A 14211-nucleotide genomic window follows, 5' to 3' on the forward strand; every position below is an offset into this window, starting at 1 on the left:
CACTGCTCTCACAATGACTGTTGCCATGGTGATTAACCAGATGCCTGTGGGAAGCATGTAAGCAGAGGGCACAAGCGCTTGTGCTCCCACAGTATGCTGAAGGTAGTACACAGCCATTGTGGCAAGTAGCCATTGATAGCCTTAAAGGTAAAGGTAAAGGTACCCCTGCCCGTATGGGCCAGTCTTGACAGACTCTAGGGTTGTGCGCCCATCTCACTCAAGAGGCCGGGGGCCAGCGCTGTCCGGAGACACTTCCGGGTCACGTGGCCAGCGTGACATCACTGCTCTGGCGAGCCAGAGCCGCACACGGAAACGCCGTTTACCTTCCCGCTAGTAAGCGGTCCCTATTTATCTACTTGCACCCGGGGGTGCTTTCAAACTGCTAGGTTGGCAGGTGCTGGGACCAAGCAACGGGAGTGCACCCCGCAGCGGGGATTTGAACCGCCAACCTTTCGATCGGCAAGCCCTAGGCACTGAGGCTTTTACCCACTGCCCCACCCGCTTCACAGAGAGAAAAGAATTATGTCCTAACTACATTATCTTTAGGCCTGGCTAAGATGTAACAACCTCAGTTCAAAAACAGATCCTGGTTTCTTATCTTGATTGCTAAGTAGCATGTTACCAGAGAGCACAAGATTGTCTCCATTTTGTCCCCATCCGAACACCTTGGCTCATAATCCCCCTCTTGCCTGTTAACAGCTAGCTGGCAAAAGCTGGCATGCCAGGACAAAGTGTGTTTGCAGCGCTAGTCACCATGAACAAGAGAGCTTCCAGTTCCTCTGTGCCTCAGGCTAAGGAGTTCTTGGATGAACAAAAGGCAAAAGTTCCCCAGATCGTAAGGCAATCAGGAAAACCCCTTACTACTTACCAAGTGACTATTCACAGCCCAGAGTTCTTCCAAATAGTACTGAAATGCACTCACCTAGCCTGAAGCATGAGTCTATTCAGTAAAGCACAGGCCATCAACCTCCCTTTTTCATCTGGAAATCTTTATTTCTGTTGCCACCTGAGCTGCTGCCAGTTTCTGTCTTTTTAAGGCTATAACTGATTTTGGCCCCCTGAACTCAACTTGATTTAAAGAGAGCACTCTTGCAGGCACACATGTATTGTGACGGATTCATGGAACTCCCAGCTTTGGGGGCCCATCTCTCACTCCATTGTCCCGCAATCCTTGGTTGGTAAAGCCTTGCCATGCTACACCAGCTCTTCCTGCTCTTCACCCCAATGTTGAGGACCCCCACTTTGAAGTGTTTTCAGTCAGATCTATTGCAATATGTCACATCCTCCCTTCCTTTGATTTCCCCCTCTTTCTAGCTTCCCAGCTTCCACAGCATCCCCCTTTCTTCCCCCTGCTCCCTAAACTGAAGCATCACACCATGCAGCCACTCACAGCTCACTTTTGCCTAATCTTTCACTCCCCCACTTCTGGGACAAGCCTTCTGTAAGTTAGCCTGCCATTCACCTTTTTCTGGAAAAAATCTCTGGCCTTGCCTTCTCAGGTGTCTTGTGAACCACAAATGGTGATAATAAATGAATAATAATAATAATTGCAAGGAATAATAGTTGTGAGGATACTCTAACCCAAACCTAGACCAATGCCCCTTAAATTACACACACTGTGCTACTATATATTGTGGTTAAAAAAGAAATAAAACTAGTTTTTGGATCATCTCTTTCAAACCTGGGAGAAGCCTATTAGAATACAGCCAGGCCTACAGGAGAAAGAGATTCTCCTAACACTAAAGTTATTTGTGGTCCTGAAGGGCTAGTTCCCTGAACATGGAAACGTAGATGCCAGGCATATATAGAATGCACGTCCCATGCAAACATAGTTACGACCACAGTGTTCCGGTTCAGTCATCATGGAAAACTCCTTTAAAACAACATAATATAAAGCAAGGCATACAAAGAGAGAGACAGGAGTACCTGGGCACATGGTTCATTCTTGGGTCAAGAAACCATAGTTTATCATTACATCTGAACTATAAAATTGTCACAGTTTTCTGATAAGAACTCCAAAAACTGTAGTTTGGTACAGATTTGTAGAACTGTTAAAATGTAGAAACGATAGAGATGTTTTCAGGTAAATTATACTCAGAGTAGATTCATTTCAGTTAATGGACCTGTTGGGGGGGGTCTGCTGTGCATAGGAATAACATTGAATACAGTCCTTAGGCTTCCTACTTCTCAAACAAACAGATAACACATTTTTCACAGTGCCTAGTACTGTTGGGTTCTCATCCCTTGCTGATTCACGTGAAGATGTGGCAGACACCTTCACTTTTTATTCCCATTGTTTTGTGATTTAGTGCGGTATTTTACAACTATCAGACACTCTCTCACAATTGGCAAGTGATGGGAAGTTCAAAATGGTATGGGCAAGTTAACAAGGGAAAGAATGAGACAAGCATTTTGGCTTGATCATTTATTAGCATCAGTTCTGGTTTTATTGCAGTGGACAGCTGGGAAATAAATGAGTGGGTTATGTTTATTTAATGTAACATATTCAACCTGGCGGACATCATAGTTTGTGAGCCATGAGCAGTGTAGTTCTGTGGTTTCTCGTATGCTTTTTAATAACATTTAACGGAAGCAGCAGGACAATGACAGATAAACTTTATAAGAATATATGTTGGTCTCTTCACACTTTGGGTTGGATCCAGACATTCACTGAATTTAGGATCCATTGAAGTTAATGGGTCATGACTTAAGTCCCAGTGGCGTGGTTCACATGACACAGTAAGCCAAACTATGGCTTATCATGGCCACACAAATGCACACACGCAACTGATTTGCTCCTCCCTGGTGCTTTTTGCTCCGTTGTCACACACTGCGCTAAGCCAAACCAAGGCTTGTGGTTAAACCTTCTCCCTTTGCTAATCATACCATTGTTACAGGTCATAGCTAGCAAGGACAGCGCTTAACCATACATCCAAGTTCAGACAACATGCTAAGCTAAACCTTGCCTTGTGTGAGCAAAAAGGACCAAGCAGGAGCAAAGTGATTGCAAGCCTCTCTCCAGGAGCCCACGTATTCATGCAGTCACAGTAAGCCATATTTTAGTAACTTGTTCTAAACAATTTTAAATATTGTACTTAGGGATGGGGCCACAGGTCACTTGACAGATTATCTGCTTTGCATGCAGAAAGTATCAGATTCAATCCCTGAAATCCCCAGGAAGGGCTGGGAGGGACTCTTGTGTGGAAACATGCAGAGTTTCTGCCAGTCAATATAGGCAATATTGAGCTAGATGGACTAATGATTTGACATGGCATAAGGCAGGTTCTTATGTTGCTACATTGCTGCAACCCACCTTGGGGTCTTATGGTGCAGCCAAGTAAGAAACAACAACAACTTGTTAACTGAACCTGGATCCAACCTATTTTGTTTGTAGGCATACAGTACAAATCTGACATTTTAAAGTATGAATGTTACAAATATTCATATAGGTACAAGTGCATCATATAGATACACTTATCAAGAAGTCTTGATTGGCTGACTCAATAGGAGAATCTCGTTTGCCCTTCACAATATGTGAAACTGCTGTGTGTGACAAGGAACATTGGGGGAAATTATCACTAGGGTTTAAAATTTGATGCAACTGAAATGAAATGCACATTACTTCACCCAAATATGCACATCATGGATTACACTCTGATAACTTGTATAGATTTCAAATCAAGTGACTCATCTTAAGGAATTGTTTTTTATTCTTCTGAAATGCCCAAATGATGTGATCAAGTGGATACTCATACTCCATCACCTCCAGGTTTTCAGGTTTAACTGAGTAAAGAGGTCCCTGCTTACCGTACATTCCAACTATTTCTAATTTTTTCTTGGGAAAAATGCATTAATGGTTGGGGGTAAGCAAGGAAACAGTTGTCTAGACGGCAAAAAAGGTAGGGTGTTCTGTTCTAAACGTGGCCAGTTTTTTATATATGTCATAGACCCACCCACGTAAGCACACATCTTCTTCTTGTTTGCTCATCAAAACTAAGCCAAAAGTTATAATGTTGGGATATTCCCCCAAGAACAGTTTGTTGTTGCTGCTTTCTTTTTTGATTGAAATGCCATGATGGGATAGAGGCTATTTGTATGGTTTGCTTGTTTGTGAAATAATCTATTATAGATATCAGTAAGGGATGAGCAGAACAGCAATGTTTTGCACTGGAACAAACAACAGCTAAATAATTAACAATGGTTGAGTCAAACATGTGAATCTGACCATTTGCTTAATAACATGGCTTCCATGTTTTATTCTTCTTGAAATTATGTAATAAAAAAGCTCATTAAAGCTTATGGACAGAGCAGTACAACAGGAAAATGCAGTGTCTTTGACTAGAAAGTTTTTCAGAGGAAGCTTGCTTATGCTTACCAACATTTGTATCCTCAGTATTTACCAATAGTTTCCAAACTGGCTTCCACCCAAACAGCAAGAGTGGGACAGCAAATGTTATGGTGGGGATCAGCAATTCCCAATTAGTTTGCAAGCTGCCAAATTGCTAGTTGCTGCAAAGTTACCTCAGAACCACTATCACAGTGGACATGCCACCCTAGCAGTTATATTTAGATGCCATCATTCCCTGGAAATTGTTAGCATATGAGTAGCTATAAGAAGTAGTCATTGGTCTCCCTATAGAGCTGAATGATGCCCATGACCATTAACACTTGGCCTTTCCCATATCTACTGCTTTCTCATTCTTACTTTCTTTTCTCAACTGTGACTCCCTCCACTTACTCTAAAGAGCTAGATTGCAGGCACCAGATACCCAAGGTCAGTATCAACAACTGAGTTCTCTGTTCAATGAGAATTTTAAAAGCAGCAGCATTGCTACTCCATTGTCTTTTTCTTGATATTGTACAAATTTGAGTTGTAAATGTGCTCTGTTCTTTAAAAAATAGAGAACAGCAGGAGGAATGAGTAGTTATGTAATCTCTCTGAGATATTTTTAAAAACATGAAAAGAAAACAGAAACTGGAAATTATTGCCAAGCATTCCTAGGAAGAGCCCAGCTGTGCCAAAACAACCACAACTGTGTACAAACACAGGATGCAATCCTCCATTATAGAGGGCATTTAAGGCGGGTTTCCCAACTTCCTCTCTCGTGTTTCTTGGTCTCTTTTCTGATGAAGCTCATCTGGCCTCCATAACATCCAGAATTTCCCTCTAAACAGGTAACTGTTGCACTAAAAAAGGCAGTAGCTTTCATCATAAAACATAGCCTATCTTTAGATTATTTGTGCTCTTGTATGACTACTAAACATTTCATATGTCCATATTTTTTATTTAAATAATTCATATGCTGCTTTACAGTGTGGCTTGAGTAACTTTTTTTAATAAATGAAAAACCTGGGTTATATAGAAAAAATCTGCTATTTATAAAGATTCCTGCTTATCTGTAGTTGTGGACAAAGGTAGGGTTGTTGTTTTTAACATTAAATTCACAAAAGGCTCTTTCTGTCTGTAGACTGACAACTCACTAAGAACAAATGTCAGCTTTGATACAAGTTATTGAAGGATTGGAGACAATTGTGTACCATAGCATTACAAACCAAGTTATTGTGCGGCCAGAAAACAAAGCCATGTATATTCTGTTCTCTTGGAGTGGAAGTGCTTGCTGGCTTTATTTCCTGTTTACTGAAGCAAGCCATCACAAGCATTAGAGACTTTGCTGTTTCATCCGAATTCTGACATGTTTTATCTTGAAAGAGGTGAACTTGAGTAAGAGTAAACAAAGGGAAGTTTGCCAATGATATTTTAAATAAATAAAAATTGTGATCAATTTGATAACACACATCCTTCTGATTCATTGTTCTCGTAAGCCTCCAAGTGCCTTGAGGTGTGTGCCTGTTTCTAAAGGAATATTGCACAGTTAACACAGAGGAACACACAGAGTGGTTTATGCAAACACGCACTGGCAAAAGTTGTTCCAAACTTTAAAGAGAAAACTGTTGCAGATCACAAGCCCTCTACTTCATGACATGTTTTCTCATTAATACGGTATGCTAAGGCCTTCATTCTTTGTTCTAAATATTGGCCTTAGGGGCCACTTATCTTCTGGGAAGAATGTAGTGGCTTCTTACCTCGTAATTGTTCCCAGGAACACCTCTGCCTGATCTGGCTTAGATTTGTAAACCACTGGGAATCCGCTATGGCTGGTGTTGGCAAGGAGTTGAGCCAAGAAAGCAATGTTTTCTCTTACATGGAGAACCCTGACATGAAGCTTCATGACATCTCTGGCAGCAAACAATTCCAGGTTTAACCTGAAAGACATAAAGCAGACAGCCAACAATTTATTTAGTAAACAAGGAACAAGGCACACCGTACCACATGAGTGTTTGATGACTTTATAATGTGCTGGTGAATTACTTCAAGCTGCAAATAAATTGGTTTTATTTTGTGAATATGTTGTTTCAAATGTAATTAGCCAATAAAGTCATTATCAAGACTTTCCTGCCTATGAGTAAGATGCTTGATAAAACCAACCAGATGTAAGCATTAGTTTTCTAAGAGAAGATAAGAGCCATTAATCAGTTTCCATGAGTTTTTCTGCTTTTTAAAAAATGTTTTAATTCAAAATGAAATCCCCAGAAAATTATGTTCTGATTACAAAAAGTTCTTGGAACTAGGAGGAGAATATAAAGAAGAAATAAAACTTTCATAATAACATAACAACAGTTAAAATGGTTCTCACCAATTGTTCACCAGGCTCAATAAGCTGCTGTGATCACTGATGACCTCTTGGAGATATATGAAACATTAACAACTACTCTGGTCATGTTGTACAGATATCATAGAACATCTGTACCACATCTGTTCTATTTATATTATTTTAAGTGTTGTTTATAAAGCTTGGTTGGCCACCATGGACATTCTGTAGAGGCATGTTGGCACAGTACAAATTTTAAGAGAAAATCTGGTGTCACTAGAGGATTTCAACACTCTTGCTCCAAGGAGCTCAGGACATTGGACATGCTTCTCCCCTTTAACAACACTGTGTGCTACAGTAGGCAAAGAGATAGTGACTGACCCAATGTCACTCAGTGAGCTTCATGCAGAGTAGGAATTTGGCCCTTGGTGAAAGGCACTGTTTTATTTCTTGGGACTACAAAATTTTTGAATACAGATGGGATTACTATACCAAGTAGTAGCCTCTAGTCTTAGTTTACTTCTAACAAGTGACAATTGTGGTGATTAGCCTTTATCTGGTTGCACCACTTCAAACTGCAGGTGGCAAATCCCATGATTTAATAGAGCTCCATACAAAAAAGAAAAATCTGTACACATAGAAAACCAAGTATCTGGGAAAACATTATACTCTTCTTTCTGATATGCCATTTTTCTACATGCAGTGAATATCTGAATGAAGGACCATTCAGCCATCTGCCACCTTGAATGGTACCCTCTAGAAACAAAGTTACCACTTCATGCACTGTTTGTTGGAATTAGAGCTGGCCGGCTGACTTTTTTTGTCCATTCAAGATTGGTCAAGTCTCCAAGGGCCACACTCCAGTGGTGATTGTAAGCCAGAAAACGCACCCTCCCTCTTGCATGTATGCATCATAGTTAGTCACCACTCATGAAGTTCATGATTGCACACTCACCACACATGGAAACCACAACCATACACACACATAGCACTTTTCTTTCTCTCTCTCTCTTTCTCTCTCTCTCTCTCTCTCTCACACACACACACACACACATCCTTACAGTGCTGGGCTGAGAGGGGAGGATGAAAATCAGCACTGTGATAAGGGCAATCACACACACACACACATATTAATGGCAAGAGCTCTTTCTCCATAAACTTGCAGGGGGCAGGAGTTACAGCCTCAAAAAAGGCTGGTAGGGAGAGAAACTCAATGACCCTTGAGGTAACAGGATCCTTGAGGGGTGAGATAGATTCTCTCCCCCACCAACCATTTCAGGGAGTGTACTCTTTCTCCCCAACCCCACCCAAGGCAAGTTAATGGCAAAAGCAATCTCTCCATTAACTTGCACATGAGAAGAAAGGCTCTCCTCCCAACCTAGGACTGTGGTGGGGAAGAATGGTTTTGTGGGCCCGGTCCAGCCTGCAACCTACAGGTTCACCACCCCTGGATTAGAGTGATACCTTAGGTTGAAACTTATTTAAACCCATGACAATATTCTTCCTGAAGAACATTTTACAGTTATAAGCAGACATGCTCGTGGAAATCAGCATGAGAAAACAGGCAGCTCTGCTCATTCACATCTTTCCCTACTGGATGGTTGCCTTTATCTAAGTAAACCTCGCTCAGATCATTCACATCATTTGGTGGGAATGTTTATCTATTGACTAAATGAGGGGGGGGGTTTTCAAAACAACAATAGATTTTAGCTGGGCTTCTTGTAAACCATTGTTTTATTATGATAAGTAACTATTGGACCTTATATAAATACATTTCAAGAGCTTGCTTTTTGGATGGTTTTATTTTCATGATGGTTGTCAGTAACATTTAGGCAGCCACATTAAGTTTTTAACTCTGAATCGTACAGAAAATTCACTAGGTGGCAATCATGGAAGTAGTTTGCCTGTTGATATTAATTAACCTTCCTTCATAGGGGAGGCACTCTGGTCAGATGAGGCCTATGCAAAGGGTGGAGAATTATTTCATAAGTCCTTTCCTGGTTCTCACTGGGAATGTTCTAAATGTCTCCAGGAATGAAAGTGAAGGCTGCATATAGAAATCAATCAAGATATCCAAGAGTTTAATGTAGCTCAGACTAGGCACCAGTGTGCCTAGGAGCCCAATGAGGACTGAGCATGCTCAGTGGGCACATACTGTTGATTAACTATTGGGCAAGAGAAACAAAACTGTCTGGAGGAGAATGGAATAGAGTGGCTAGAATCCTGAACAGAAGCACTCCACACTGATTTGTTTGGTTGCAGACTCCACTTGCTTATTTAAAAAATTTTTATACCCAGGAACGTGGCTGCAACTGTGTCACGTGGAAGATTTTAAAAGAAAAAGCAACTATTATTTCATTTTATAGATTTATACCCTCGTCCTTCATAAAATTCCCAGGCTTATAAATCATCACATTGGGGAATTAAGCAGAGAAATCTGATCCTCTGGTGTAAGGATTGTTGTGCTAAGCTTCAAATCATAACAATAATAACTTAGCTAGTATGTTAAAGGTGTTTCACATCATTATCTCAGTAATGTTTACAAGACCCAGTAAGATAGGTCAGTGTTAGAACTAATAAATAAATTGTGACGAGCAATCCTATTGTTCTGCCAAAGCTGTGCATACAAGACGGGGTTCCCCTGCTTTGCCAGCTGGCTTATTATTCTTTATTAATTCAGAAATGAGTGTCTACTTTTGAGGAAATAGAATACACTTATGACTGAAGGAAACAAAAGTTATCATGTAAGTTAAATAGTAAGATATAAGTCGTTAAAAAGTATTTAGCCAAAAATGTTTTCCAAAAATACTGAAGGGCCAAGGGAGACTAAGGAAAAGATGGGTCATGATTAGTACCTTTTAAAAAACGATTCCAAATAGCACAGAAAGTCATGCCACAACATCACACCACAATATGGAGAGTATCATGACAGCCATGCCAACACCTTCTTTTCCTGAAACTTGTGTCTGGTCACAGACTGATTTTCTTATTGGCCTGGTTTGCACATCACACTACACCATAGTTAAAATAAACTATGGTTTAATGTGAACAAGGAGCGTGCTGGTGCACACTGCTGGAATGGCAGTCACTTTGCTCCTCCCCAACTCCTGCTACTGCTGTACTACCAGGAGACAAACCATGCTCTGTCTTGTTGGGTAATCCCAACCCAGGCTCATGGTTTGTTGCTTTCCCAACAAAGCATGTCCAGAAGCCAAGTTTGTTCTTGGATTGTGACTTGTAGTTTGTTTGGGGACAAGAAACCATGAGCCTGGGATCAGACAACGCAAGCCAGACCATGGCTTTCTCCAGCAGCACAACAGCAGCTAGAATGCGGGAGGAGCAACATGCCCAGGAAAACCAGCATGCTGCTTGCTCATATTAAACCACAGTTTATTTTAACTATTGTTAATGTGATGTGTGAGCCGGGCCTCTCTCTCTTTCTTAGTCACACACACAGACACAAAACGAACCCATTTAATTTCAAGGTGACAATTTCGACATGCAAATTTTCAGAGTCATTTCACGATAAGTTCATTTCACTCCAGTTAAAAATGTACTGTACAAACTCCCACTTCAGAAAATCCAAGTCAGCAATATCAAAAGCTCAACTATGCAATACAATCAACTATTTAATGTAATGCCACTTTCCAACATGCTTTTATTTAAAACAATGTACAATTACTTTATCATAGTCTGAATTCTTGGCTCCTCAAATCAGTTTTATGTGGCATATCATGCAGAAACACAGAGAATTTTGACAAGCCTAACGTTAAGCTAGAACAGAACAAGCACCAGATTCACTCAGCACTTAACTTGTCCCATTAAAAAGTAGGCTGTAAGATATTTTCTTTCTGAAGTGTATAGTGGCTTATAAAAGCAGGAAGAGTTGCCAAGTTATAGAAGTGTTTGAGTACTCTTGCCCTCATTAAAAAGCACTCCCTGGCAACCAGCAGCTCTGAGTGTTCCAGTTAGCTAGCTTTTATAACAGGGAGGGGACAATTTATGGTGGTATGCAGCATAACTAGAAGTCACAGTGCATCCCTCTGTTAGACACAGCTTAATCATCCAGTATCTAGAACATAACACACTGTATGATCTGACATAACTTTTTACAAGCAAAAGTGAATATCTATGATGTGCTAAAAGAAAAGAAAAAAGAATAGAAAGCTTTGTTCCCATTGTTCATTGGTTTATTAATGGGAAGCCTATTCAACATTTGGGGATTATGCCCAGCCTTGGCTGAAAAAGGCCACAATGAATATATTACCTCTTTCCCATCACTATATATCAGAGGTTTGTATCAGAAAAGAGACACACACTTAAAATGTCTCTTCTCCAGAAATTAGATTAGTGGGCCAGAAGTACAGCTCTTCTTTCCTTGCCAAAATGCTGCAATGCCAACACTCACTATAATTTAAGCAGTTTCTTGTGATACTAGAACAAAACTCATTTTGCTTCTTGTGTTAGGAGGCAATTGCAGATAGGTCTTCATCTGATATATACATGGAGATAGCTTTGCTATGCATTTTATGTTTTTAAGGGTCATGATTCTGCATTTACTATATTTTCCTGTCTTGTTTGGTTTTTTTCTGATGCAGCCAGAAGTTGAACTACCAGTAGGTTCCTTCCAGGTTTCTGTTTGTCCCTAACTCAGAAGAAATCACACTTTATGGCCAAATCAATCTCTAAATCAGCAAATTAAAGACATCCAGCCATTTTACACTAACTCATAGAACAGCCACAATAGGAAAATAAGAAAACACTCACCATTTTTTCCTATGGCAAACAAATGGTTCCGCATCTAAGTAGGGAATGGATTTCAGCTTCAGTAAAGAACTGTATAGAGACATGTTAAACCAGTCACCAACCATTTTGGCTAGCATGACTGCCAGCATGATGAGTAGCAAGGACTGTACATCATTTGTGATCTCTACCTAAAGTAGCAGGGAAATGAGAACATGCATTACTAGAAAAGAAGTGTGTTATTGATAATTAGAGGTCATCTGTTTAAAGAAACCGGTTAGATGTTTTATTCACAATTACATGGTACAAAAATTCTGTTAAACAAAATACTGTAGGCTTTATGTTCCAAACTAAGAAATAACTGCAACATGATGTTACAATTAACAGCCACTTTCAGCACTTTTTGAATAGCATTGTTTGAGAGTTGAGAGTATTGTGGGCCAAATTTTATGGAACTCCCTTTCAGTTAAGGTCACGCCTGCACTCCATTGCAGCCATTCTGAAACTGATGCCTACAGCACTTTCTAAGCATGCCTGATATGCTCACAGGCTCAAAAGAAGAAGAAGAAAACCAGTATCCACTAAAATATGGAGGACCCACTAAAGTATGGATTCTCAAAGCAAGGAAGCATTCTGCTAAGAAGCTGCCAGAAGAAACAAAAGACTTTTCCTAACCAGCCCAAACAGAAACACTATGCATTTCTCAGATGCGTTTTAGAGCTTTTTTGCTCTCCAGTAATCCCTACTTTGGGGTCACAGATAAAGATGGACGATTCAGTCAATTCCTGGTCCGTGTAACTTTCACTTTTATTCCTTCTCCATCCATTCCCTCCCTTTACCCTTTGTGTTGAACATCACTAAAATGCATTTTAAAATAAGGTAGTCAAAGGGCTGACTTGATGTTTTAAAGTCTCTCCCCCACCTCTGAACAGGTAAGAGCATCTTGAAGTGGCTGGAAAGTCTGGGTAGCAAAGCAGGATGAAAATGGGGTTGCAGATGTCCCTGGGAGTGATCAGAGACAGGCTAACATGACAGGTAGGGCTGGTGCCACAGTGGGTTAGTGCATCTGGATGTTAACCAGATGGTTGATGGTTCGAACCCACCCAGAGATGGCTGTGAGCATGATTCTTGCATTGCAGGAGGTTGGACTAGATGACCTTTGGAGTCCCTTTCAACTCAAAAATCCCATGATTCTATGCAGTCCCACCCATGGACATTGTAAAGAAAAGTAATAACTGCCCTATCTGTATTTAACCTTGGTCAGAACGTCTTGCATGTCTTCTTTCAAAGGTAATTCTACAACATCCAGCCCATTTATAATAGATGGGTGGTTGCCTCACTACTCTTCCAATAACCTTGATGTGTGGCAACTGACATAGCCTTGCTGCCCTTATTCAATAATAGGTGAATTATGTGTGCTCCAGCACATGAGGTGTGTGAAAGAGAGAGCACTGAACCTGCAAAGAGGAGACTCACACAGATAATAAGACTGTTACAAAGCAAGTGTAAAGAATCCACTTGAATGTTTCACCTCAGCAGCCACTGAAGATGAAGTCTTAAATTATTAGGTACTGCATGTGAAACTGTCAAGACATATTTCTTCACACTTTGCCGTGAGATTAGTCAGCTTCAGCAGCTGTGTGGTTCCCCTGAGTACAAGGCACAATATAGGATGCAACAGAGGGGTGGAATTGTGCTACCCATCATCATGGATGTCACTCTCACAACAGCTACTCTCAGGTAGATGTTCATGGACCAATCTAGACATGGTAAGGGAGAGCCATGTACAAAATCACCTGTGTTTCAACACTTAAATGTAGCTGCAATGGAATGGGCAATTTGGAACAGTACAAAAGCACCATGGAAGAGGCTTAAAGCTTTCCCTCTATGCCATTTTCCTGATTGAAATTATTCTCACCAAAGCTATTATTTGTCCCATCGGAAGAAACTTGCAAGTACCCATGATATATCTGTACATTTCTCCCTGTGGGTCAAGCAGCAACTTAACGAGGGGCAATTTTAATCAGAAAAATAGCAAAGAGTGAAAGAGTGAACAGCTAACCTTCTCCGAAATCAGAATGGTGCACAGTTGCTTTTTTATGTTTTTAAATATGGGAGCTCCTATCTGGATCCTATTCTTCAAATGTAATTTAACTATGTAACACACATGTTAATTTCATTCCTTATAACTACACTTATGTATAAATATAATCTTAACTATTTTAGATTGTAGTCTCCTCAGGACAGTGATCTTTCTCTTGGCTGTTAGTAAGTCAAGTATAGTGCGCAGTGGTGACACCACAAAATAATGATACAGAAACAATGTAATTCTGAACAGTTCTCTAAATCATAACAGCCGCACTAACTAGGGAAAGACTCAAATTCTCCAATAAGGTTTGGCTTCTGGGGAAACGCTGTATCCTCAAATAGAACTAGATCTCAAGCAAAAAAAAAATGGACAAGAGCACACCTGCTGCTCTATAAACTGATAATCTGAAAAGACCCCACCTCAAGAAAACTTGCTACTTGATTTGGGCTGCTCATAATAGGTAAAACTTCCCCATGCCCTATACCTTGTAGAAACAGAACTTACACTGAAGGGACAGGTATAAGAAGTAGACAAATTGGTGCTAAGATTTAAAAAAAAAAAATGGAAGAAAAGGAAGAGAAAGAAAAACAGGAAAAACAGCTTAACAGCCAGTAAATTTTATCTTTTAATCATGTGCAATGTAAAGTGCACTTAGGGGGCAGATCACAAGGAAAGATTTACTAGCTATGCTTGATTTCGCTATCTTATGTAATTTAGGTCTTATAGAGG

At 40.3% G+C, this 14211-nt stretch overlaps 1 protein-coding gene across 1 annotated transcript in view; it reads right to left on the bottom strand.

Annotated features, from left to right (window-relative positions):
• LOC114600630 (chloride channel protein C-like) overlaps window positions 1–14211 on the bottom strand; it is a 66864-nt gene that overhangs the window by 17094 nt on the left and 35559 nt on the right. Inside the window, exons 12-13 of the mRNA XM_028737015.2 lie at window positions 11418–11584; window positions 6085–6264 (exon numbers count right to left, since the gene is read on the bottom strand). Of these exons, the coding sequence (XP_028592848.2) occupies window positions 6085–6264; window positions 11418–11584 (347 nt within the window). The remainder of the gene's footprint in view (window positions 1–6084; window positions 6265–11417; window positions 11585–14211) is intronic.

This window comes from Podarcis muralis, chromosome 8 (assembly GCF_964188315.1).
Source record: "Podarcis muralis chromosome 8, rPodMur119.hap1.1, whole genome shotgun sequence".
Taxonomy (NCBI): Eukaryota; Metazoa; Chordata; class Lepidosauria; order Squamata; family Lacertidae; genus Podarcis; species Podarcis muralis.